Genomic DNA, 26,511 nt, shown 5'->3' with positions numbered 1-26,511 from the left:
TTTGATCATCCTCGCAGCGCTGTCATTTTAGTTTAGTCACTCTTTTTCGCACTGGTCACTATTTTTGGTTGGTGGTTTGGTGGCTACATTCCGTACAGGTGACGTTTAATAGTTCATCAAATAGCAGCACTGTTATCGCGCTACCAAATTTGATCACCTGTCCGCTGCGCTACTGTTTTAGCAGCGCGTTTAGTAGCGATCGGAAAAGTGTCAAGTAATGATACTGCGCTGCCAAACGGCTTATACTCACCACCGGCAATCTTGCTCTAAGTTAATGTATTGAAACTGTATACTTTAATAATCAACGGTAAAAGCTAATATTTTCTTTTCTCGATCCATTAATACTTCCAGAATAGGAATCGGTACCCTAGCAGGATAAACTCTGATGCTTATAGAGGTAATGAATATATGACCAATTCGATGATTTATATTAGTATGTATCTTGTCACATGCTATGTGTATCGATGGTGCTGTGGTGTAGTAGCCGCTTCCCGATCAAGAGATCACGAGTTCGAATCCAGATTGGAGCATTTTGCTTTTTTTTTGCACGTAAAAACAGTTTTTTGGCCATAACTCCGAAACGCAAAGTTCAATCGATCTAATTTTAAATAGGAACCAATGGGACTGCATTCCGCGTCGAATGCAACTTGTTGCGAGCAAATCGGATAATGATAAATGCCCAAAAACGTGTCTCACATTTTTGTACACATACACACACACACACACACACATACAGACATCACCTCAATTCGTCGAGCTGAGTCGATTGGTATATAACACTATGGGTCTCCGAGCCTTCTATAAAAAGTTCGGTTTTGGAGCAGTTCTATAGCCTTTCCGTATACTTAGTATACGAGAAAGGCAAAAAAATAAAGGTGAATACCTACCTAAACCTAATTGAAGTACAAAATGTTTCATTGCTTGTTTTGGATTGGGATTGCTATGGCAGCTTGTAACCATGGAGCACCTGATCGACATCGAATTGACTGATGACGTTGCAATTTTCGCCCAAACGGCAATCGGATGTGCAGAGTAAGTTCAACGACTTTACCGAGCGATGGTTTGGCAGGTTTATAAATCCAAAATGTTTATATTTTCTGTAATAATGCAATTATGCCTAGAAGGTAGACTATTGGTTAGAGTTCCATTGTTGGTAATTTCACTCTATGTTACTCGCAAATAAGTGTATCTTATCATAACGTGACTTAAATTTGAAGCTTTTTGATTTAAATCTCCGAGACTCGCATGGCACTGGGTTACTCACGCAGTCCCGCCGCTCTTATTAACTTCAAGCGTGTTTTGGTAGATGTAACACTTTTTACAACCGGGGCGAGTCCCGGAAGGTTAATGTGAAAAATACTGTTAAAAAATCTATCCTTGTTCGCCTTTTCCTTATACCTATACGTCACGCCAACGAGTTTGACCTACTTCGTAAACTCAGTACAAGAAAAATAGAAATAGCTCTTACGTCAATCATACAATCAGTATATGTGTACTCAACCCAGCAGATTTCAACTCAAATATATCTGTCGTGAAATAGAAAACAACAGAAGAAACTAAACCATTTTTCTACAACTTTACAATTACTTCCTTTCAATTTATCCGTCCAATTGTTAGATCGTTGTGACAAATAAATTAATGAAAAACTTTGTAATTGACTCTTACTAGACCAAGTTTAGATACTGTCAGTGGAAACACATCTCACCGCTATAACATTGCTACAAAAGTCTAGAAACATTGTCAAACCAAACAACAGTGTGATAAATTACAATGATACGCAAACCCCTAAATAAAAACAGCTCATCGGAATAGCATGAACAGTTGTAACAAAACTAAACTTTATTGGGTGTCTCCTTCTCATAGAGAGCTACTGATTTTACAAGAAACTGCACAACAAAGAAGTAATCCTAACAATGGTAATAAATCATCTTAACGTAAGGGATTAGCACGTCCGATTCTACTCTCGTTACACTCAGTACTCTCCCGGAATACAGAATTTGAACGTACACGCCGCCGTCTGCCCAGACGTGTCGCACCGGCAGGTGTTGCATTGGAACTTGAAGCTCTTGCCTGGATTACAGGAAAAACCGGGCGCACCGGGAGCCACATCCGACACGGGTAGCTCATCTTTGACTTGCCGCTTCTCTTTGATCACTGGTGGCTCGGAGAAGCAGAACTTCTCAGTGCAGGCAGCGACTCCATCATCGGTGCAGAAGCAATCGTTACAGTCATCGGCATCTCTGAACGTGGTTCCAGGCTCACATTCCCGCTCTGCAGGCTTGACAGCCTCAGTATCGCGCCTAATTTTTGTGTTAAAGCAGAACTTCAGCGTACAAGCTGCGATACCATTATCCGAGCAGAAGCAATCGTTGCAGCCGTCGGCGCTCTTGAACGAAGTACCTGGAACACATTCCTGCTTCGGTGGTTGGACAGCAGTATCACGCTTGGTTTTCGAATTAAAGCAGAACTTCAGCGTGCACGCTGCGATACCATTTTCCGTGCAAAAGCAATCGTTGCAGCCATCGGCACTTTTGTACGAGGTCCCGGGAACACATTGTTGTTTCGATGGTTGGACAGCAGTATCTCGCTTGGTTCTCGGATTAAAGCAGAACTTCAGCGTACAAGCTGCGATACCATTTTCCGTGCAAAAGCAATCGTTGCAGCCATCGGCACTTTTGTACGAGGTCCCGGGAACACATTGTTGTTTCGACGGTTGGACAGCAGTATCACGCTTGGTTTTCGTGTTGAAACAGAACATCTGCGTACAGGCAGCGATACCATTTGGTCCGCAGAAACAGTTGTTACATCCATCAGCCGCCTTGAAGGACGTTCCGGGTACACACTGCGAAGCAGGTTTCGACGCTGAACGCCGCTCCCGTGGAGGGCAGGCCTTCCGTGTGCAGAACCATCCAATACCGTTTGCGGCACACTTGCAGCGATTGCAGTCCTACGAAAAGGAGAAGCATTATGATTTGTTAGTTTCATCACATACTAGAATTGCTTTACCTCCATCTTCACTTCGTTGGGCGTGCACACCTGTCCATTTGTATGCACCTGCTCCTCTTCCTTTTCAGCGACCGCTTCTGGCTGGGCATTGCTGCTGACTTCCTTCAACGCCGTTTGTGCTTTGGGGTCGTCACTTTGCTCGTCCGGAAGGCAGAACTTTCTCGTGCAGGACATAAGCTTGCCATCAGCTGAGCAGCGGCACGTGTTGCATTCCAGCTTGAATGTGCTTCCAGGTGCACATTGTTGGCCGACTCCCAAGGACAGTGCTTAAAATAGAAGAAATGAGGAAACAATGAAAAAATATTCGAATATGTATATTTTTAATTTACTGATTCTGTATCGATTGTGCGAATGAGTTATTGAACGGCTATTTAGTCTTACAATTTCACAACGAGTTTATTATCTACCCGACGTTTCGACACGGGAATTGTGTCTTTTCAAGGGGACTTATTTGTCGTCGTGTGTTTAGTCTAACTTTTTAATAGTTAGGTAATCATTTAGTTTTGGTTTTCTGACAAACTTTGACGTTTTAAGTGAACAACGACGCTCAAATTATTGCTGTCGGTAATATCCAACAGAATCCAACAAAAGCGTTCATCAGGTATCCTCCTATATTTCAAGGTGCCCAATCATACACCTCTTTGAAAAACCATCGTAGCGTAGACAGTTTCCAGCTGACTACAAACTAACCAATGAATGTCCCTAACAAATATTACGGTTTGTGCAAATTAGTCAAATGACTGAAAATATATCTCATGATTACTCAAGGTGTTGTACTTTTCACAACTGTGCGGGCTCCGAAAGTTTAAAATCTCTTTCCCGAAGAATCTGTATTTATTGACACCTGTAACTATTTTAAAAATGGGAAACAAAAAAATTAGAAAAGTGCTGCAGTTTAAATCGACCAAATTGACATGATATTGGCTCGGAAGGTGTCAGGCGTCAAAAAAGATGGATTCTTTGGGAATGTTTAATATATGAAAAATCGATAAAAAAAATTGAGACGGGAAATGTCAATTAGGTAAATTCGACCCTATATGAGCAGCGACTCATTTGTTACCAAATGCAGTTGTATATCGGTAACAGTGTCACATACATACATACATGTGTAGCACACGGCACCCTACAGATTGATAAATGAATTTTTATCAGGCTAAGCCATTTGGCGAAGTGCCATTTGGCCGAATGTCGAGGGCCACAAGGCCGAAAATTGTTTGGCCGAACATACCATTAGGCCGAAACTCGTTGGACCGAAATGGACTCAAGGCCGAGAAATTTGTTCAGTCATTTGGCCGGAATAGTCGTTTGACAGAAAGAGTCATTTAGCCGAAAATGTCATTTGGCTTTAAGGGACATACGGCATAAAATGTCGTTTGGCCGAGAATGCCTTTTGTCCGAAAAGATCATTCCAATGTGAAAAGTGTGAAATGATGAACGCTCGGGAACTTATTTAAAAGGACGTATGTGATTTTTTAAACAAAGATTCAAACGTCGATTTATTCAATCTGATGGCACTCCCACGCAAACCATCATCACAGACAGGTAAGGTGTCGTACACTAATTACGTAAGCACTTATGGGGGAGGGATGGGGGTCTCTTCCATTTTCAGACGCTCCATATAAATAAAAAAATATTTGTTTGGAAAAAATCTTACATGGCGGGAGGGGGTGTTTTAAAACCCAGAAAAATGCTTACGTAATTAGTGTACGACCCCTAAGGGAAGCCTTCTGCTACCTGTTGGTGATGTTGGTTTGCGTGGGAGTGCCATCAGATTGGACAAATCGAAGTTTGAATCTTTGTTTACAAAATCACATACGTCCTATTGGGCTCCACCCCAGTACCCCGAATGCCATTACCCCGAAGGCCACTATCCCGAATGGGACAGTACCCCGAAAACCATTACCCCGAATGGGACACTACCCCGAAATCCATTACCCCGAAAGGCCAGTACCCCTAAAACATTTCGATTCTGTAGCTTTCCAGTATCATTTTTCACACTCACAGATATCGATGAATCCAAAACGACAATCTTTGCAAAGAATAAAAAAGAGTTAGAGTTACTTGGAAAAACGCATTGAAGATTTAACCAACTGTTTAACCAACAATGTTGATTTTTCATCTAATTAACTTAAATTGTCATTCCACCCCATTATTACCAAGAAAACTACTATTCTACGAAATATAGTAAGGAAGTGATAATGTCTCTTTCAATAGGACGTGTTTGCAGAGGGGATAATGCTTTCTTTAAATGAACGTGTTTGTCCGGTATAAGTTGAACAGAGGAGATGATGCCTTCTTTGAATGAATGCGTCTGCCCAGTATAAGGCGGATAGAGGAGATAATGCTTTCTTCAAATGAATGCGTTTGCCCGGTATAAGGCGATCCGAGAAGATAATGCCTTCTTTAAATGTACGCGTTTGCTCGGCACCAGGCACACAGAAAATATCATACCTTCTTTATACGCTTGCCCGGTATAAGGCGATCAGAGGGGATAATTTATTTACTTCGCGGATGACATGGACATTGTCGGCCGAACATTTGCAAAGGTGGCCGAACTGTACACCCGCCTGAAACGTGAAGCAACAAAAGTTGGACTGGTGATGAATGCGTCAAAGACAAAGTACATGCTTGTGGGCGGAACCGAGCTCGACAGGGCCCGCCTGGGAAGCAGTGTTACGATAGACGGGGATACCTTCGAGGTGGTCGAGGAATTCGTCTACCTCGGATCCTTGCTAACGGCTGACAACAACGTTAGTCGTGAAATACGAAGGCGCATCATCTGTGGAAGTCGGGCCTACTACGGGCTCCAGAAGAAACTGCGGTCGAAAAAGATTCGCCACCGCACCAAATGTGTCATGTACAAGACGCTCATAAGACCTCTACGGACATGAAACATGGACAATGAACAAGACATGGACGAGGAGGACTTACAAGCACTCGGAGTATCCGAGAGACGGGTGCTTAGGACCATCTTTGGCGGTGTGCAAGAAGACGGTGTGTGGCGGCGAAGAATGAACCATGAGCTCGCCCAACTCTACGGCGAACCCAGTATCCAGAAGGTAGCTAAAGCAGGAAGGGTACGATCGGCAGGACATGTTGCAAGAATGCCGGACAGCAACCCTGCAAAGATGGTGTTCGCTTCCGATCCGGCAGGTTCGAGACGGCGTGGAGCGCAGCGAGCGAGATGGGCAGACCAGGTGCAGAACGACTTGGCGAGCGTGGGGCGTATCCGAGGATGGAGAGATGCGGCCTCGAACCGTGCATTGTGGCGTCAAATTGTTGATTCAGTGTTATCTGTTTAGATGTTAACTAAATAAATGAATGAAATGAGGGGATAATGCCTTCTTTAAATTAATCCTTTTTCCTTGTACAAGGTACACAGAGGAGATACTGACTTTTTTTAATGAACACGTTTGCCAGGTACAGGGCACACAGAGGAGATAATGCCTTCTTTATGCGTTTGCGTTGTATGTGGCGAACGGAAAAGAGGATGCCTTCTTCAAATCAACGCTTCCTTCCGAAGACAAAGCGCTTTTTTTCTATATCTGGCGACCAAATACACCGCGTGACATCTCTCATTGAAATTACCAAATTACAGTACTGCTCTTAATCACTCACTCTCTCTTATTCACTCACTCACTCTTACTCACTCATTCACTCTTGCTCACTCTCTTACCATTCTTACCACTTACTTACTCTTACTCGCTCACCACTCACTTTTACTCATGCACTCATTCTTACTCACTCCTTCCACTTACTCACTCACTCACTCACTTTTGCTCACAAGCTCATTCTTACTTACTCACTCACTCGCTCTTACTCATTCATAAACTCTGTTACTCACCCACTCTCTCTCACACACTCACTCTTACTCACTCACTCTAACTCAGTCACTGACTCTTGCTCACTCACTCTAACTCACTCACTTACTCTCTTTTTCTTTTTTTTTTCTTCCTAAACAATGCAGGGGGAATCTGCTCAACAGACATCCTGGGTTGACCAGGAAGTGCGGGGTTAGGGGCCACCTCCAATGAGGGAGGCAGGACTGCATCCCCGACCCGCTAAACCGTTTCCATTGCCGCCAAGCCCATCGTCCCTTCGGTACAACCAGAAAGTAATGCTTCAAAGGGGGGCCAGTGCATAACGCACCCTCGAGGTTAGCTGCGTGTCCTTGCAGCATCGAACATCGTAACTCGCTTTTTTAGAAGAACACCATGGTATCGTGCCAGCACATTGCCGGTTTTCCAGGTGGCCTTACCAGCCCTATGTTATCGATCATTTAGGGAAGGTTCGATATTTGTAGCTTGTCCCTCATACAGAAGCGATTTCAAGAATGTTGTATGCCGCGTGGACTCAGGATTGCGAAGGTTTTCTACAACTCTGCCTATTGGATTGTTGTTACAGAATTCCACTATAGACGGTGCCTAGTTGTAGCTTAAAACTAAATGATTGGAATTTTGTAATCATTTAGTCTAAGGCTGATACTATAGCTATAACTCGGATACCAGTGGAATTCAAACGACAATACTATTTGGCAGAGTTGTAGAAAAACCTTCGCACTAGGAGTCCACCATACAACACATTTTGAAATTCAGCTTTGGAATGAGTTATTGACAAACTACTAAATGATCGAACGCGAATTACTAAATGATCTATAACATATTTGCTTACCACGCCCTATGTCCTCGGAAGGTGGGCAGGGTCGACTTCGCGCCTGCTTCCCTCTGCACGACTGGTATCAAGAATGATGATGCCGCGTGCACCCCAAATTGACCTCTCTGTGCGATAGGGTCACCATTCGCCAGCCCACAGACGTGACATGCCGACGCGGTGCCTACGCCTGCCCCAGCCTGTGACGAACCCCTTTCCGTCCTCGAGGCTCGAGCAACCCGCCCGGTTGACTCGACGCCGCAAAGCGGTATCAGAACATCGGCTCCAGGGCACGTTCAACCTGGAGATTGTGCCATCTGTTCCACAGCCTTTTCATCACACACCTGACGGAAAAGGAAGGTTCGAACAAAAGGAAAGGAATGGGGATGGGAGAACAAAGGAATGTTTGGAAAAGGGCCTTGAAGAGGGCACACAACGCATAAGCTTCCAGGCAAGAAGCTTATAACTCCTACCAACGGGTTATGAACAACAAAGGGCATACTCTGAAGGTTCAGGTTTGACGTCAATTTCACTAAGTAAGTGTCCAAAATATTTGGAAGCGCAATTGTGCATAGACTGCCGGATATTAGATGATAAGAAGTTCCATAATCGGATTCACAACTATCACAAACAGATGATTCAACGCGTTGAATATTTGCCATGTGATAGTTCAGTCCGTCGCAGTGACCTGTCAAGGCCTTGGGACTAAGACACTCCGCAATTCTGTTAGACAGATTAGCTAAATAGCTTGCTACTACCGGAGATGGCTCCCGGATGTACAATTTTGTTTGATGACATGAATCCAGACTACTCCAATGCCATTTGTGCCCTTGGACCACCTCTTATTTGCGCCTGAACTAGCCATTCCTCGAGTCTACGCCACCTTCTGTGTAGCCTGAGACGATTTGGACGATAGCCGATAAAACGGCGTTCCAGCCAACTTCATCTTTCACATCCTCCGGACTAGGTTGTCCAGGGTCCAGTGTCACCACATGTGGCAAGCATGTGGTCACGCGGTGAAAACGCGGGCCTGAACAACACGTGTTCCGCCGTTTCCTCACTTACTCTCTCACTCACTCTAACTCACTCACTTACTCTTACTCACTCACTCTTACTCATTCGCTTTCTCACTCACTCACTCTTACCCATGCGCTCAGTTACTTTCACTCACTCACTCACTCTCTCTTACTCACTCAATCAGACTAACTCACTCACATTCACTCATTCAATCGTAGCTTCCAAGAACTGGATCATGCTTCATCCGAAAATCGGTGCTTTTACTATTAGCGACTAAGGAGCAACTTCAACCTTGTTGCCTTTGTAGCCTTGCTGACATGGGCAGCAGTTTACCGCATTGGGAGCAGTTGACCTCCTCAATCGTCAAATCTGAAACACATTCAAGTTGGCGGCCATTACCGCTCGCGGAAAATTGGATACTTCGTTCTATAAATGAAGTATAAACTTGAAATAAGGGCCTCTTCGGGGTACTGTCTCATTCGGGGTAGTGTCCCATTCGGGGTAATGGTATTCGGGGTAGTGGCCTTCGGAATAATGGCATTATGGGTTATGGAATTATGGGTAGAGTCGTGCTATTGAATAAGTACCCGAGAATGATAATTCAGAAGTTAAAAGTGAAAAATGATAAGTGGGCAGTGACAGATGAGAAAGAAGAACGGAGAAGTGAGATGTCTCACTTTTACTTCTCACTCCTTCTTTCTTACTAGTGATAAAAACGAAGTGAGAGATTTGGTGCGAGAAGTGAGGCTGCTCACGTACGTACTTCTCATTTTACTTTTTTTTCTCCGGTTCGGGTGTGCCACTGTGACCAGTTATTAGATCTATTGTAGCATTCTCCGTATCCTTAGTGTATAAGTGCATGTCGAATTACTTTACATAGTGAGCAGTTAGAAGTAAGAAGTGAGAGAACTCATTTCTAACGTCTTACTCTTCATTTCTCACTGTGAAAAAGGAGAATGGAGAAATCACTTCTCACTTTTCATTTCTCACGCTGTAAAAAATGTGAGAAGTGAGAAATGAGATGTGAGATTTTTTTTAGTTCAACACAGGATGAAAGGGAACTTGAAGAGTTCTCTTTGCGGGCCAACCTCGGGTCCCGTCGATGGTGATGAAGCAGAGCTGCATTGAATAGATGGTCGGCCGGAGGGGCCGCCCTGCGTGCCAACCAAGGGCATGGGTAATCGCCAGATTTCATTATAACTTTATCTAAATCTAATTAGGCCGTTACAAATATTTAATTACCTTTTTGTCCTACTGGTCTCCGAATGGTCAGGGGGGGGGGGGGTGATAATAAAAAATAAATAAAAATAATAAAAAAGAATAAAAAATAAAAAATAAATATTAAAATGAAAAAAATCAAAAACTCCTCGGATTTGTTAAAGAATGTTTTGGAAATCCTCAAAATCATCCGAATTTTATTTTGTTGCCCCTTCAAAATATTATTTTTTGGCAAAAAAAAATCCGAGGGGGGATACAAAATAGATTTTAAATATTTGTATCGGCCTTAATCCTAACATTTTAAAATCTTGGCGTAATAGTAAAATAATTTATTTTGTTGCCCCTTCAAAATATTATTTTTTGGCAAAAAATCTTGGCGTAATAGTAAAATAATAAAAATATACTGAGGGTCGTGGGTTCGAGTCCCATGGAAGGGAAAGTGGTTACCTCTAATACATTTTTCAAATCATTATCTTCCACATAATGTACATATTCACATATGAGTTTTCAGTACATTGTAAAAAATATACGGTTGAAGACAATTAGGATAAAAAGATGATACAATATACAAACTACGAGTTAAAAGTGGGCGTTCCGTTGTGAATAGGGTCTTTTTGGTGTAGGGCTGTTCTATGAAGGTTGTAATCCTGCTCTGCTCTCCTACGAATACCGCATACCGGCGGTTCCTGGTGGGTTTCCAAAAATCTTCAGTGCGCTGTTCTCCGGTGGTGCCTATTAGGCTGAAGGATGGGGGTCTAGATTTGGCTGCCATACGAGTTCCGATTTCATCAGCTATTTTCTGCCATATTAGATCCTTTATTTTTATTCAGCCCTTTCGCTAGAAAGGTTCAAAAGTCATTTAAATAACTGGCAAATTACAGAATCCGAATTTTATCGGAGGGTATCTTTTTTCCAGAACGTGGTAATCTTTCGCAAGCTTTGGCTAAAATGGCTGGAAACAGAAGGCATCGACCAGATTCTTGTTCCGTGCCAGTAGACACGCGCTACTGGGGGAGATCGGTGCCGGCCGACGTCGACGCAGGCTGCTTCTGCTGGTGTAGAAGGGAGGAGTCCGGAAGCCAGCCGGACGTAATTATTGAAAACGGGGGAAAGCAAGCTGGTTAAGTCCCTTGGGTTGAGGAGTGAGAAGTGAGAAGTGGGACGTGTCACTTCTCACTTATCACTGGCCATATGACACGTTTGACAAAATGGCGGTATTTTTGGCCAAATTCAATTCGGCTAAACAACATTTTCGGCCGTATGACGTTTTCTGCCAAATAATCATTTCGCAAAAATACGATATTTTGGGCAACATAACCTATTCGGCCAAATTACCAGTTCTTGCCTTTCACCCGTATGTCGCTTTCGATCAAACGACATTTTCGATCTAATAACTGTTTCGGCCAAATGTCCAATTCGGTCATATGGATTTTGGCTAGATGACTTTCGGCCATACGACCTTTCTTCCTCCATTCAACTCGGTCCATGGTTGCACATCGTCAACCACGCAGTCTACGGAGGATGCGCACATCGTATCCATCTGTCCAAGATACTTTTCCAGCTGCGCACTTCACTTTCTTGTGCGACACTCTGGCTATCGTTGCAGTTCTACATTCTGGCTACGTGTCCGGCCCACCTCAGTTACCCGATTTTCGTGGTGATGCGACTCGTTCTTCATTCGCCTTCACGAGCTTTCTACAGATATCCTATCTGTAGAGATCATCATCGAGCTCTATTTGATCTAACCGTCTTGAGAAGTCTAAAGTACGTACGAATGTATAAAAAATCCGTATGCAACGAATTGCACACACTTTTTTTGCAATGACGAAAATGAGCTTTAATGTGATAGATTTGCATCTTCACATGATCGCTTTTGCCAAAAAATATGTTGTTGCAGAAAACAATCAGTTTAGCTACATGTATTCGTGCCACATTGAATAGCTCGAGAAACCATGAAGCAATTCATGAACCTGCTTTTGGAAAGTTTTGATGTCAAGTCCATCAAATTATTTCATGTATTACACGCAGAGAATACACTACTTGATCACTCACCCAAGCTTTTTGAGCAAACCGTTTTATTGTTGGTTTTCTTTTGAAGCACCAAAATGAGTGTTATAATGGGTGATATGCAACTCATTTGAGAGCTGTAATCATCTTTAAAGCACCCATTTCTTGATATGGAAAAGTAGGCCGTCTATCGCTCATACACAAACTGTTAAACCAGGTATATCCGTATTCTTGATGTTTACGGACGAACAATACTTTCGAACGAGTTCAATTCATTGAAACCGTTTCTCCATTTGATTTTGCTGACGTAAACAAGAATGCGCATCAACTTTTGTAGATATAAAAAGGATTCAAACGTAACAAGAATATGGAGATTATGATCCAGATTTTTTTGTCTTTATAAAAGAGACGTTCAGTCCGAGGTTGACCCGTCTCTAAAATGATTTGGAATTGACTTTTGATGATCGGACAGAATAATCGAACCTGCCTCCTCCAGCTTGGCAATTCGCACCTCAACAATCAGTTTACTTATTCAATGTACATAGACAAATAATCTTTACTATGCTCAATAGGTGAATGAAGCAAACGAAATAAGGCTCATTTTGACGCTTACGTCATTTTTTTCAGATTAGAACAGCATATAATCAGCTCACAGTGAAGGAAATCAATCTCTTAGAGCGCTTCCGTGTACCGCCATTGCCCAGTGCAAAGCAGTGAGGCGTTATTGATAGATTTTGTTCTGCTTGTTTACAGTCGTCACCAACAATGTTCGGGATTGGGCCGGCTTCCACCACATGTTCTGTAGCGATAATTGGTAATGCAATGGAACTCCACGCGAACCAAGCTGCCTAGTGGTTGCGGCCTACCTACGACGGTGATAAGGTGATAAACCGCCGACATTAGCATACTGTGGTGGCTGTGGGCAGCTTGCGAACACAGAACGGGCCAAATGAAAAATAAAGTACAGCTAACTCTCCAGTGATTAGGTTGAGGGACGTCATACTAACGCTCCGGTTGTCCCTTGAAAGTTCTAGTGATGTATGTTAAGAAATGTCAGGAGCATTGACAATGGCAGAATATCGATAAGCATCCACTTGGGAGTTCTAAATTTAATGATGAAAACGATTCCAAAATCTATCTGGTTGTCTTATGCAACGGAGTTGAACTTGAAGGCTATCAATTCACTCTAAAAATAAAGTTCCGATAGGGAACACGAAGGATTCAGTTGATGAATAGAACAAGTCTATCGGTCTCTCGTACATATTATGTACAAAATCCTAGTCTGAGCAAATTATCTACCGAAATTACGAATGCATTGAATGGCATGGTTATAGAGCGAATGAATTTGAAAGTTTTCGTTGTTTGTTTTCAAATCGCTTATCAAGCACTCGAAACACGCTTCCACTTGGCACTGATATGTGCCATTTTAGATCAATCGGATTCTGGAATACACGAGTCAAAACAGCATTACGTTGGAATAGCATGACCTACACTGTTTTCTTTACGTTTCATATTCGTTCTTCAAAAGTTAACGGTTTGATTTTGTCGCTACTATTTCTGAGAGTATAAGTAGCCCTTAAGAAGGACTTACTCATCAGTTATTGATTCTTATTCTGTGCCCTACGTTCCGCACTATTTGGAGAAATCCTGTTCACCCATACGACGCATCGTGTCGGTGCGATAGTTTCTATGTGTAACGGACATTGTCCGTCTGTACATATTCAATAAGAAGAACCGAACGAAAGTCCTGCAATCATATCAAGTCAAGTTCGCCCGCCGCCGATTGGCCACTGTGGCGGCAGTAATTGGTTCGTGAACTTGACCTCTACCACCATCAACCGACAGTCGGTGCGGCTTCCCGGCTGGAATGAACTGATTCCATACGCTCCAACATCGATGCGCTGTCAACTGAAGCCGTTGTAGTATGCGCGATAATTAGAATATTTATTTGCGCATGTTTCTTCGTTCGACGAATTTTGGTTTACATTTGTTTCTCGGCTGTCCCTAGGGTCAAGGAAGTTTTTCAGTGCTTGTTGTAGTTTGCTCTACAATGTGTTGTAAATTTGAAACTATGAATTACAAAAAGTTTGAAGCTTAACACTTTTTAACTGGCTCATGAACTGGACGTCATATGGTCAATGTTAATTGTCGATCGAGCAAAAAGTTTCGCACAATAAGTAATATCAACTCAGTCTGCTGTCTAAAGATAATAAATAAGAAAAACTGTGTCACACGTTAATCATTACGTACACTTAATGGAACTCCCAAGAGGTCATTGCATTGTTACCAACTCACGATCATGTAGAATTGTAGAGGGACCGTACACTTGCAATAAATTAAGCAGCTTGTGTTTATGACACTCTGTTATATTCCAAATTGTTTTATTTTTTGTTGAAATAATGCGGAACAATATAATTATGAACATGAAAATCCAGCGATCAGGAAATGTATTAACTGAAAATGATCATTGAAGATAATTTCTTAATTTCACGCATATATTTTCCGTTGTTAAAATCCATGTGGGTTGACACTGTAGGGCCAAACGGCCGGAACGAAATGCAATGACAACAGCTCTCCGTGGGTGCACACCACCGTGATCTGACAAGAGAAAAGGTCGAGTCATGGCTTGCTGCTCACCGATTGGCACGCTGAGGTGTTAATGTACGCCTAATGCACGCTGATGGTAACTTACTCAAACCCCGCAGGCACATGAAAAGAAGATGCACTTTTTCTTTAGTAGATGGTGCTTTCTACAAAATTTAATATTCTGCTTTTTGATTATACACCGTCTAAACGATTTTAGAATCTTTATTCAGTAAGTGCAACTAATAAAATGATGTTTGAATTTTCTAAATGCCATGAAAATCTGTAAAAAAAATGCACATCAGTGCCACAGGAGCGCGTTGACAGATTGAGATGACATTTACATAATTTAAATATCCGTCTATTAGTTACACTAGAAAGCAATAGAAAGACCAGCTCCCGACTGCAGTGTGCAGCTATATGAAGTTCTGCACCATATTATGTCGAAAATATGGGACGACGATGAATTGCCTGCTAGCTGGTTGAACGCCCTCATTTGCCCACTCTTTAAAAAGGGCACAGACTGGAGTGCGTACGTATTCTGTTCAACAGATTGAGACCGCTCGAAGAGTCCTTCGTCGGCTTTCGGCAGTGTCGGCGTTCGGTTTTCGGAAGAGCCGATCAACGACGGATAAAATGTTTATTCTGAGACAAATCCTTGATAAATTCCGAAAGTACAAGTTGCAGACACATCATCTGTTTATTGATTTCAAAGCAACGTACGATTCAGTGAAACGAAATGAATAATGGCAAATTATGCTAGAACATGGTTTCCCGGTGAAACTGATTCGGCTGATTCGTGAAATTTCGATATCATTTGATGGATTGAAGCAGGGTGATTCACTCTTGAATTTACGGTTCAAAATAGCGCTCAAGGGAGCGATAAGTAGAGCTGGTGTGCAAAGAAGCGGTACCATTACAATATCGCTTATGCTCCTGGGCTTCGCGAACGATATCAATATTATAGGGATTTATCGCTGTGCCGTGGAAGAGATTTTCGTGTGTTTTAAAAGGGAGACAGCGGAGATTGGACTTGCGCTCAATACCAGCAAATCGAAGTACATGGTCGCTGGCAATCAACGTGGGTTCATTAGATGTGGTGGTGGCGAACGAAAACGACTGTATACTACTCTTATTCTTCCGGTAGCTTTATACGGCCATGAAATATGGACTTTGAAGGAGGCTGATTGGAGGAATTTCGAAATATTTTAATTTTGAGTGTAAGGTGCTCAGAGACAATACTCAGCGGTAAACAGGAAAACAGTATCTGGTCCTGTCACATGAATCACGAGTAATATCAGGTGTATTAAGGGCTGGATACTGTTAAGCTCGTACAACACGATAGACTACTGTGAGCTGGACACGATGTTTGAATGCTGGAAGAGCGTCAAGCGAAGATAATATTCAGTAGAGAACCTGGAAGAGGCCGTATGGTTCGTGGAAGGACGAATACAAGATGGCTTTTGCATCGGCGCTAAACTTCAGGACGACTGGAAGTTATTGGCACAGATTCGAGGGGGGGACTCCCTAATCCAAGATGCTCTACTCGGCGTAGGCAGTGTTGCATTCTGAACTGAACTGGATTCCGTGCTTTCAGTTTTGGATTCCGTTAGGATTGTCCTTCATATTTTTGAACGCAAACTGAACGCGTTCAAATGCAACACTGGGTGTATGCTCATCTAGGAGGAGCTGTAGCTCATCAAGTAAGTCTCACTTACTGAATTAAGATTTCCAATTAGTTTAGATGTTGTAAAATCAAAGAGCATTTTTTTTTGTATAAAAGTGTAAGACAAGACAACATTGATGAGTGAGAAATTGAAATTCACATTTTTAATCTAAAATCACTGTCAGTCGAACAATTAATGATCACTTGTCATAAGACGAATTTGTACTATTCCATTTAATTCCACCACTTGATTGTACCTTGACCGATACGTATTTCGACCTCAACAGTAAGGCCGTCTTCAGTGTCTCGTACGTAGTTCAAAATAATTATCTTAACAAAATTTAATGATATTCTTTGCATTCAACACGATATCAATCGCAGAGGAAATCTACAAGCGAATTAAATTTAAAAGAACAATTACTCCACCTAGCGGTGATGATGCCTTTCTAGTGCGTTAGCCCTTTTAAAGCGTATAAGAAAAGTTCAAAATATCACTGATAAGTGAACAGGCAAGGCGCGACTAACTCTAAACTTTCGACAGTATCCAAAATACTAACAAATACTAGCGAAAAACTACGTCGTATCTACGGTAAATTGATCGAAGAACCCTGGTTGGGAAAACATAGAACACAACGCCACCCAGTCTATACAGTTCACCTAGTTTTAGGCAACACATGATTTCAGTCTTCTTTAAATTCTTGAAAAATCACTGAGCAACTATTTCTATTACTAGTACTTTTTGAGCAACTTTTGGGGCCCACGTTTTGGTTTGATGGTATTAGAAACATAAAATGCGGTTTGAAAGTTTTGTAGAATCTGTAGAAGGTAGAAATCAGGTGTTTCCTATACGAGGGAGCATTGTGTTTCATCAACTAACTGACCAACGCCATAACAACCGAACTAGCAACCGTTTCATTGTTTGACGAAAATCGTGGATACTAGAAATATCACGAAATACTATTGCGAGACAATGAGTGATATTATCGCAAAGTTTAGAGTTTCTTGCCCCTTGTGAACAGGTCCTAATTCTTGCATTCGTTTATACTCATTGTAAAATTTCACGTCGAACGCAACTTGTTGCGAGCAAATCGGATGAGTATAAGTGCCAAATAAGTAATTTTTCCTGTACAGAATTTCAAGTTAGTATTTTGACCATAACTTTTGATCCCATAATCCGATCTGGTCAATTTTCAATAGGAACCAATGGGACACGATTCCGCATCGAATTGTTGCGAGCAAATCGGTTTAGGGTAAGTGCCTCAAAAAATGGCAAAAAAAAATTGCGTAAAATATCAGAAGGGTTGTGTACAAGACGCGACCACAAGGTAGACGTTGGATTACTTAAGGATATTTTTGTAACATAATACGCATTGTAGTTTATTATGGAATTAACTAAAGTATTATTGTTTGTTAAAATATGAGTATGGTTAAGTATCTGAGATACATTTTGATCAGACATGTTGTGGATTGTGGAATCTGGAGAGAAATTACTACCTACTAAAATTAATGCTGTCCAATGAGCTGCTCGAAGTAGCTTTAAGTTGTTTCCGTCCTGCTCGTTCTTTTTGTCAACAAATGGGCATGATAGGGATGGGAATAACTTCGAGCTACTTCGAGCTGCTCATTGGACAGCATTATTATAATCTTGAAGGAAAATTTCACTTTACTGCTACTGCTGCTATCGATGTGAATAATTTTCTGCGGCGTCTCTTTCTCTGACGCGTGCTCGTGATTCTGTCACCAAGCGATTATGATTTGCACTCTAAACAAAATTCTTCTGGGCTAAGCCTTTGCTTCCATCAAATTGTGATCCTGAGAACTGATCTATTTTCAATACCTACCCAATAACAAACTGCAACAAAACCAAATAAATATCTCAAGAAAATTTCACTTGGCTGCCACTGATGCCATCAATCCGAGTAAATATTTATAGCATCTCCCTCCGACACGCTTTTTTTTGTGATTCTGCTACGGACGGCAACTTTCTTGCGTTGCAAAGCGGTTAATTTGCACTTTGAACAAAAGTTTTCACACAACAACCTTTCCTTGTATAAAATGGTGGTCTTGCAAAGAAGCAATTTATTGATCCTGCAAATTCACAATCAAAAACTGCGGTGCCGCTGACGTCGACGATAGTCACATGATAGTTTGCCGCTTAACCGCCACAGATGCAGAAACCACCGACTTCGGGGCTAGGACCGCTACCAACCGCACTCACCGTGGATCATCGTACAGAAATGACGCGCGAGCGCGAATCATGGTCCTTTCTGTAATCGGAGAAAATGAACCGGTAGCTCATAAGGCCCGTAACTGACATCATTCTGATGTCCGTGTTGAAAATGCATGAATGGGATTGGTTGGTTCTGATATCTTTACTGTGTTGGACAAGAATTGAAATTTTCAATAGTTTATTGTAAATAACAAAAAAATCAATGAAATTAGCAAATTGCTGGAGAGATTCAGAGTCGATTGATTTATAAATCTCAAAAATCCATCGAAAGATAAAGGCTCTATTGACGTTCAAAATCTTACATGATTTCGTGACGGTCCCCAAATTTAAATTCTGATTTGACACCCATAGTACCTTCGGGTAAGACGTTGTCTAACGTATTTTGGCCGTAACTTCTGATCCCATAATCCGATCTATCTAATTTTCAATAGGAAACAATGAGATATGAGTTCTCGTTGAATGTAATATGTAGTGAGCAGAGCATAGCTTCCGATCCCATAGTCCGATCCGGCTGACTTTCAATAGGAAAAAATGGGACACGATTCTGCGTCTAATCCAACTTGTTGCGAGTAAATCGGTTAAGGAAAAGTGACTAAAAAATATATGTCATTTTTTACGACATATTTCGAAAAAAAAAAGTTTTTTTTAGCCATAACTTCCGATCCCATAGTCCGATCCGGCTGATTTTCAGTAGGAAACAATGGAACATGATTTTGTGTCGAATGCAACTTGCAAATCGTTTAAAGATAAGTGCCTGAAAAACGAGTAACACTTTTGTAATATTTTGGTACGTGGGTGCACACACACACCCACAGCGGCGGCCAAGAAGAAGAGGCGAGGCAATCGATTCTGCGCTGTAGTAACGATTGACGTCAAAAACACTTTTAACAGTGCCAAGCAGGGAGGCCATCGCCACAGCGGTGCACAATATGCGGGTTCCTGACTACACCCAACCAGCGGATGGCAGATTTTAATACAGTTCTGCATAAGAACCTTACAGAACCTGTATAATAATTGGGCATATACAATTTCGGAAGATTTTAATACAGTTGTTGTATTAAAATAATACAGATTTGTGTATAAAAAGCTTACAGAATTGTATATGCCCAGATTTTATACAATAATTGTCAGATTTGTTTTTTGGGTGTACTTGTGTAGAATTCTTGAAAGTTACTTCCAGAACCGGACCCTAGTTTACGAAACGAATTCGGGGCAGAAGTCGATTAGGGTTACGGCGGGTGTTCCGCACACACTTAACTCATTTTACAGTGTTCGGTAAATTTTACCGAAATCTCAACAGCAGAACTGTTCGGTAATTTTTATTACAGATTTTTTGTATTTTTTTCCATTGCTCAACTGTCAAAATCACCGAAAGCCAGTAAAATTATTTACTGAACAGTTCTGCTGTTGAGATCTAGGTAAAATTTTACCGAATTCGGCGATTTATTTTAATTGTGCAAGGTTCTATACTAGGCGCAACGCTGTGGAACATTATGTACAACGGAGTTCTAAAACTGAAGTTGCCCAAAGGCGTGAAGATCTTCGGATTCGCGGACGATGTCGTCCTTATGATAACCGGAGAGTCGTTGGAAGAAGTAGAAATGCTGGTGGCGGAAACGACCGACGCAGTTGAAAACTGGATGAATGGAGTCAAGCTGCAGCTTGCTCATCACAAAACAGAAGTGATGCTGGTTAGCAACTGCCGAGACATTACGTAGGACACGGTGTCTTTGTCCGAAGAGGCTTATTAAGAGCTTATTTTCGAAAAATCAGTATCTCTAAAACACCCACTACACGAAAGTATAGGTTTCACGTAGGTGCATTTTTAAAATGTTCTATCGGGGGTCATTTTTCCATACATTTTTGGGGGGTTAAATCGGCTATCATTTGAGATTTCTATGGAGTTTGCACCAAAAATAGTGAAAAAAATAAAAATTGTTCTAGATCCCCCGATAGAACATTTTAGTTCTACTATATGAAAGAGGAGAGCCTGTACCTTTTGCGTGGTGGGTGTTTCAGAGATACTGATTTTTGAAAAATAATATCTCCCCATAGAGGTACCGTGAGGAGTCAGTGACGCAAATACTGTCAGAGCTGCAGCGTCGATGGAGAAGGGACCAGCAAATAAGCATCGGTTTGGAGAAAAATGCAGCACAGTGAGCAGTGTTTGGTCTCGGGTCGTTGGGGCGCTAGCGAACCGGAAGTCTTCTACCAACCGGAATCGTCGGACCAACACGAACCGCCAACCTGCAGAAGAAAGAAGAAGGAAGTGCTTCGGGTATGTAGGGCTCCGCCAGTGCGGACGTTATCCATCACCAGAACTGTCAGACCACCGAAAGCGTCCCCTGCGATAGCCGCCGGTAAGTAGTCGGGGCCAGTGCGGAAGTTTCCTTCACCGGAAGTGGTGGATCACCCTCGACGCCAGGAGAAGTCAGGAGGATTCGAGTGAGGAAGTTTGTGGCACGACCGCCGAGGGATCGAGACAACGTAGCAGTGGATCTCACCAAGCCAGTCGGCGAACTAGCCTAAGTTAGGGGCCGGAAGTTTAGAAAAAGTGCATGAGCACAGCATCAATTTTATTTTCCAGCGGGATAAAGGCTCCCCCAGACCTAAGCGATTTCATTGCCGCGACGGCAACAACTAGTCGCGGCGATTCTATCGTTGGATTGCTGAATAAAAAGTTCCATTTACACTTCCATATCACCGGCAACAGAATCGCAACCGCCAAGCGATAGAATCGTGTCTCGATTGTCGCGTCGCGTTGTTTGGGGGAACGTTTTTGCTGGAATATTGTCTATCCGATACAACAGCGGTTCCCAAACTGGGGTACACGGACATTTGAAAGTACCCATTGAATGGGCATCAAGTATCCATTTTTTTAATGAATACTGAGATGTCAGAAAACGGATAAGTTTTTCGTAAACAAAAAAGGGTATTTTTAGCCCATGTCAGAGTTTTGATTCTGGGAGAAATAATGAGTAAATATTAACCATATCAGTTGGGGAGAAAATCATGATTGCAGAATTTAAAACCAAAAACTAGTAAGTTAGAGAATCTCTTATGCATTTATCTATCGGTGCCCGTAGATGCTGGAATTGGTACAGCCGCTGGCCGAGGCTGGCTGCAGTGGCTATTCTCAAAAAGCTATCTGGAATGAATTTACATATTCGATAACAGTTAATTAACATTTCAAAATTTTGTTTCGATTAGTATTATGATCATAACCTGAACTCAATGTTTCCATTTACATTAAATGGGACTTTTTTACCCATTTCTTAATTTTCAACCAAGTGGAAAATTGACCCATTTTATGAAATTTAGTGCATGTACTCATTAATGGGTAAACGCGATTTACCCATTAAATGAGTTATGCCGCTTTTGTTTGAAAATGGTGAGAAAATACCCATTAATGGGTATCTTAAAGCTTCCGTGTACAATTCCAATCAAAACATATTGACAATGTTTTGATAATTGCGTATTTTTTTATTTCAAAACTTTGTCTTGTACATAATATGCATAGCGATCAGTTAACCAAAGCCAACAGAATCCTGTCCTCTACAACCAAGGGCTACGGTAACAAAAAATCGAACGAATGAACAAATTAAATGCAATCTATGCGATCTACCTGATCGAAACAAAATGTTGAAGAATATGTTTGACAGGATGAAGACTTTTTTTTCGAAAAGCTCAGTTGTTTCGTTGCAAGAGGATTTGAAGCATCTTTCTACGCTTCTTGGAAGCATTCTTCCAGGCTGCACGAAAGTCGCCTTCTAAGAGGTTTGGACGAATCCTTTCGAGAAAACTAAGAACTTCGTTATAAGAAGCCCGTAGCCCTCCTTCCAAGAGACACAGAAGCCTCCTTTCAAGATGCCAAGAAGCCTTCTTTCAAGAGACCAGGAAGCCTCCTTTCAAGAGGCCAGGAAGCCTCCTTTCAAGAGGCCAGGAAGTCTTTTTTCAAGAGGCCAGGAAGCCTCCTTCCAAGAGGCCAGGAAGCCTCCTTCCAAGAGGCCAGGAAGCCTTCTTTCAAGAGGCCAGGAAGCCTCCTTTCAAGAGGCCAGGAAGCCTCCTTTCAAGAGGCCAGGAAGCCTCCTTTCAAGAGGCCAGGAAGCCTCCTTTCAAGAGGCCAGGACGCCTCCTTTCAAGAGGCCAAGAAGCCTCCTTTCAAGAGGCTAGCAAGCCTCCTTTCAAGAGGCCAAGAAGCCTTCTTTCAAGAGAACAGGAAGCCTCCTTTCAAGAGGCCAGGAAGCCTCCTTTCAAGAGGCCAGGAAGCCTCCTTTCTAGAGGCCAGGAAGCCTCCTTTCAAGTGGCCAGGAAGCCTCCTTTTAAGAGGCCCGGAAACCTCTTTTCACGAGGGCCGGAAGCCTTTTTTCAAGAGGCCCGAAAACCTCCTTTCAAGAGGCTCGGAAGCCTCGTTTTAAGAGGCCCGGATGCCTATTTCAAAGAGGCCCGGAAGCCTCCTACCAAGAAGCTTGGAAGCTTCCTTTCAAGAGGCTTGGAAGTTGCCTTTCAAGAGGCTCGGAAGAAGCCTCCTTTCAAGATGCTCGGAAGGCTTCCTTCAAGAGGCTTGGGACCCTCCCTTCAAGAGGTTCGGAAGCGATCTTCAAGTGGCCTGGAAGCCTCCTTTCAGAAGCCAGGAAGTCTTTTTTCAAGAGGCCCGGAAGCCTCGTTTTAAGTGGCCTCGCCTTCTTTCAAGAGGCTTGGGAGGTTCCATTTAAGAGACTCCGAAACCTCCTTTTTAAGGGGCTTTTCAAGAGGCTCTGGAGGTTCCATTTAAGAGACTCCGAAACCTCCTTTTTAAGGGGCTCGGAAGCCTCCTTTCAAAAGGCTCGGAAGCCTCCTTTCAAAAGGCTCAGAAGCCTTCTTGTAAGAGGCTCGGAAGCGCCCTTTGTAGAAGCTCGGACACTTTCTTTCAAGTGGTTCGGAAGCCACATTTCAAGAGGCTTAGAAACCTCCCTTCAAGAGGCTCGGAACCCTCCCTTCAAAAGGCGCAGTAGCCTACTTTCAAGGGGTTCGGGGCTCGGAAGCCTGCAATAGTCCTGTAAGAAGGCTTGATGGTTAGACTTAATGTGAATTGGAATGTTGCACGGAATAATAAACGTTTCAGCCCACTTTAGGAAGAGCCGTTAGGGATATACACTGTTAGTTAACTATGGGCTATATGCCGTTAGTTTTCAGGTCCATTTTCAGTTACGCTTATTTTCATTTACAACTAAACATAGGGGGTACCTCAATTATGGCAAAAGTTCGAAGGGGTACCTCTCTTTAAAAGGGTTGAGAACCGCTGCGATACAAAGCTAGAAGACTTTTTCTACCGAAGATGATTTTTTCTTGAGATAGCTTTGAGGGCAAATAATCCTACTTCGAAAGTAGTGCGATGGATTCACCAGGAGATGCGCTAAACAACGCACGATTTAGTTTGACAGATGAAACTTCGGAAGAAAGATGGGTTCGGAAGTCCCTACTTTCGAATTCTAATTTGGTGCTAGGCCTACAATACATTTGAGCAAAGTATCCAAACAATGTTTTTGCCTTTCTCGTATACAAAGTATACGTAAAGGGTATAGGATCACTCCAAAACCGAACTTTTGATAGAAGGCTCGGAGACCCATAGTGTCATATACCAATCGACTCAGCTCGACGAATTGAGGTGATGTCTGTATGTGTGTATGTATGTGCGTGTGTGTATGTGTACAAAAATGTGAGCCACACTTTTTGGTTCTAAGCATTATCCGATTTGCTCGCAACAGGTTGCAATCGACGCGAATTGTTGTTGTTTCCTATTGAAAATTGGCCCGACCGGTCATTGCGTTCCAAAATTATTTTAAAAAAACCTTGTTTTTTGCCAAAGGTCCTCCCTTGGATTTTTTTTCAAAGACGAAAAAAAATATTTTTCAGAGATTGCAGCAATGATTTCAAATGGCCGCAAATGGATATGAATTGAAGGAAAAAGTAAAATCTATCCCCCTAGAGTGCTATTTCAACATCTCTTATGTGTTTCTATTTTTTTCAATGCGCTAGAAAGGCACCACCAACGCGTAGGTAGATTTGTTTTTTTAGAAGGCTATACTCTTTTTGAGAAGCCCAGATCGCGGATCTAATTGACATGGAAACGCTCCTCTGCTTCAAACTTCCTCACTTAAATAAAATAAAATGAAGATGCGCTTTGAGCTCTGGCCTTTCAGCTCTGAAAAGCGTGTTCACTGTTTATTTTGAATTAAGTTGCGAAAAAATCAACTAATACTAATACAATATTTAGGCAATCTCTAATGAGAAATGTAAGATAATAAACACAGGCAGCTTTTCGCCGAGTATATTGAAAGTAATAATTTACCTCTCGATAGTTACCTGTTATATTGCTTATAGGTAACAAATAAACATAAAGTTCAGATTCAATACGAAGCTGCGCATTAATCTCCTACTCAAGTGTTTTGTCCCTGAAAGGTTCATAACACCTTTTGTCGCTCACTATTTTTAGAACACCAATCCCCACAAGGAATCGACGAAAAACTGTGAACTTGTTTATTTTACACAGCGAAACGGTTTTTGTCTTGTGGTTAGTAAATTGATCAAAAAATGAAACGATGTTCTGAAATGGTATAAAGTGTTTAGTTTTTCCAAACCAATCAATGGCTAATGGTGAATAGGACCGTTATCCTTTCTATTCCAACCACGTGGCCAGATGCAATCGTGCACTCACAACATTGGTATGCAATAAAAATGTAATATTTCTCAGCGAAACTGTTCCGCTCATCCATGTTAAATAATAAATTCGAACATTGTGAATGAAAAATTAGTCTAGTGATTCAAAGCTCTTAAATTTTCCCGTTTGGACTGGGAAACTGGGGTTTAAATTCTATTTCGATTCTCTCAGTTGTTTTTTTCATAATTTATTGCAAGAATGCGTTAATTTGTGTTGGCTGTTAATTAATTATCCTAGATTCCTTAGTTAATACGTTGAGCAATACAGTAATGGTAAATAGTGTTTTTGTATAGAAATCTCTCCGCTTCTTAAATACTAAGTAGCGGGGCGAAAACTTCAGATTATTGGAATGATGCCAGAAAAAAATAAAAGAAACTATTCTTGAAGTTGGCCATAGAACACTTTTAACAAATACATAGTACTTTTCAGTGATTTATTTGGCGTTTTAGTCTGCTTTTTTAAATGAAAACCAACCACATGGTTTCTTTTCAAATGATTTGAACACGTGTAGTTGTTTTAAATTTAAAAATAAAATAGACTGAAACGTCAAATAAACCACCGAAAAGAACTCCATTAGCATACCACACTAACAAACCGAATGCGTTGTAATAACCAAATTTGTCTATCAGTAAGTTGTCACAACATGCATACAAATTGCGAAAGCGGCACTTAACAGCTGAGAGAAAACTGTTACCAAAACTTTCGATTGTAAATCAGTAGTACCATATTAGCTCAATTATAGACTTTTTAAATAAATCCTTGAACTAACAACGAACTTTAAATTGTACGATTTACATTGCAATGTTTATCTCAATAAGCGATTCTACTTCGCATTTAAAATTAACTATTCGTGTTCAAATAACGTAAATGATGATCACCTTATCTGGAAGTTCAATGTTGAAATCTGTGTACACTTATAACTATATGTTTGTGGCTATCCAGATATATTATAAATCATTTCAGTGGCACTTCTCCCATCATCATAACCAGCAAACCGTAATGCATTTAATTAGAACCTAAGTAAAAAATGACATAAAAAACCTCATACCTCCCGTGACGAGCACTGCCGCAATTAACAACAATGATCTCATGGCTTCTTTTCCGCTGCAATATCGCTTCCTCCTGACTAGAATTCCCTTTTCCGTTGTAACTGGAACCAACTGCCTCGATTCTGAACGCCGTCACTACTACACGGTCCTTATGTTGGGAAATTATAGACACGATAAAATCATCCACTGAAAATCTGTTCCAGCGGCGTTTCCGAGTTCTCGCAATGCTTAGATTCTAAACACTCCACGCTTGCGTTAGTTGCGCGCTGAAGCACTAATCACGCAATATAGTAACTGTCGTCGTTTGCCGAAGCCGTCAGCTCCGTTTCGTCACCGATCTTCACTTTTGCACTACAACCGTCGAACTGATCCACCGATCGCGTTC

At 41.8% G+C, this 26,511-nt stretch overlaps 1 protein-coding gene across 1 annotated transcript; it reads right to left on the bottom strand.

The window, feature by feature from the left end:
- Nucleotides 1-1,807: 1,807 nt before the first annotated feature.
- LOC134226960 (uncharacterized) lies at nt 1,808-26,511 on the bottom strand. The gene is made up of 3 exons (XM_062708109.1): nt 26,126-26,511; nt 3,007-3,272; nt 1,808-2,947 (listed from the first exon to the last, which is right to left on the bottom strand). Exons 1-3 carry the CDS (start codon nt 26,166-26,168, stop codon nt 1,973-1,975), a joined length of 1,284 nt encoding a protein of 427 aa, XP_062564093.1. The 5' UTR covers nt 26,169-26,511; the 3' UTR covers nt 1,808-1,972.

Source organism: Armigeres subalbatus, chromosome 3 (genome assembly GCF_024139115.2).
Source record: "Armigeres subalbatus isolate Guangzhou_Male chromosome 3, GZ_Asu_2, whole genome shotgun sequence".
In the NCBI taxonomy this organism is placed as follows: domain Eukaryota; kingdom Metazoa; phylum Arthropoda; class Insecta; order Diptera; family Culicidae; genus Armigeres; species Armigeres subalbatus.
Note: the sequence above shows the minus strand (reverse complement) of the source record. Positions and strands in the feature narration are given on the sequence as shown.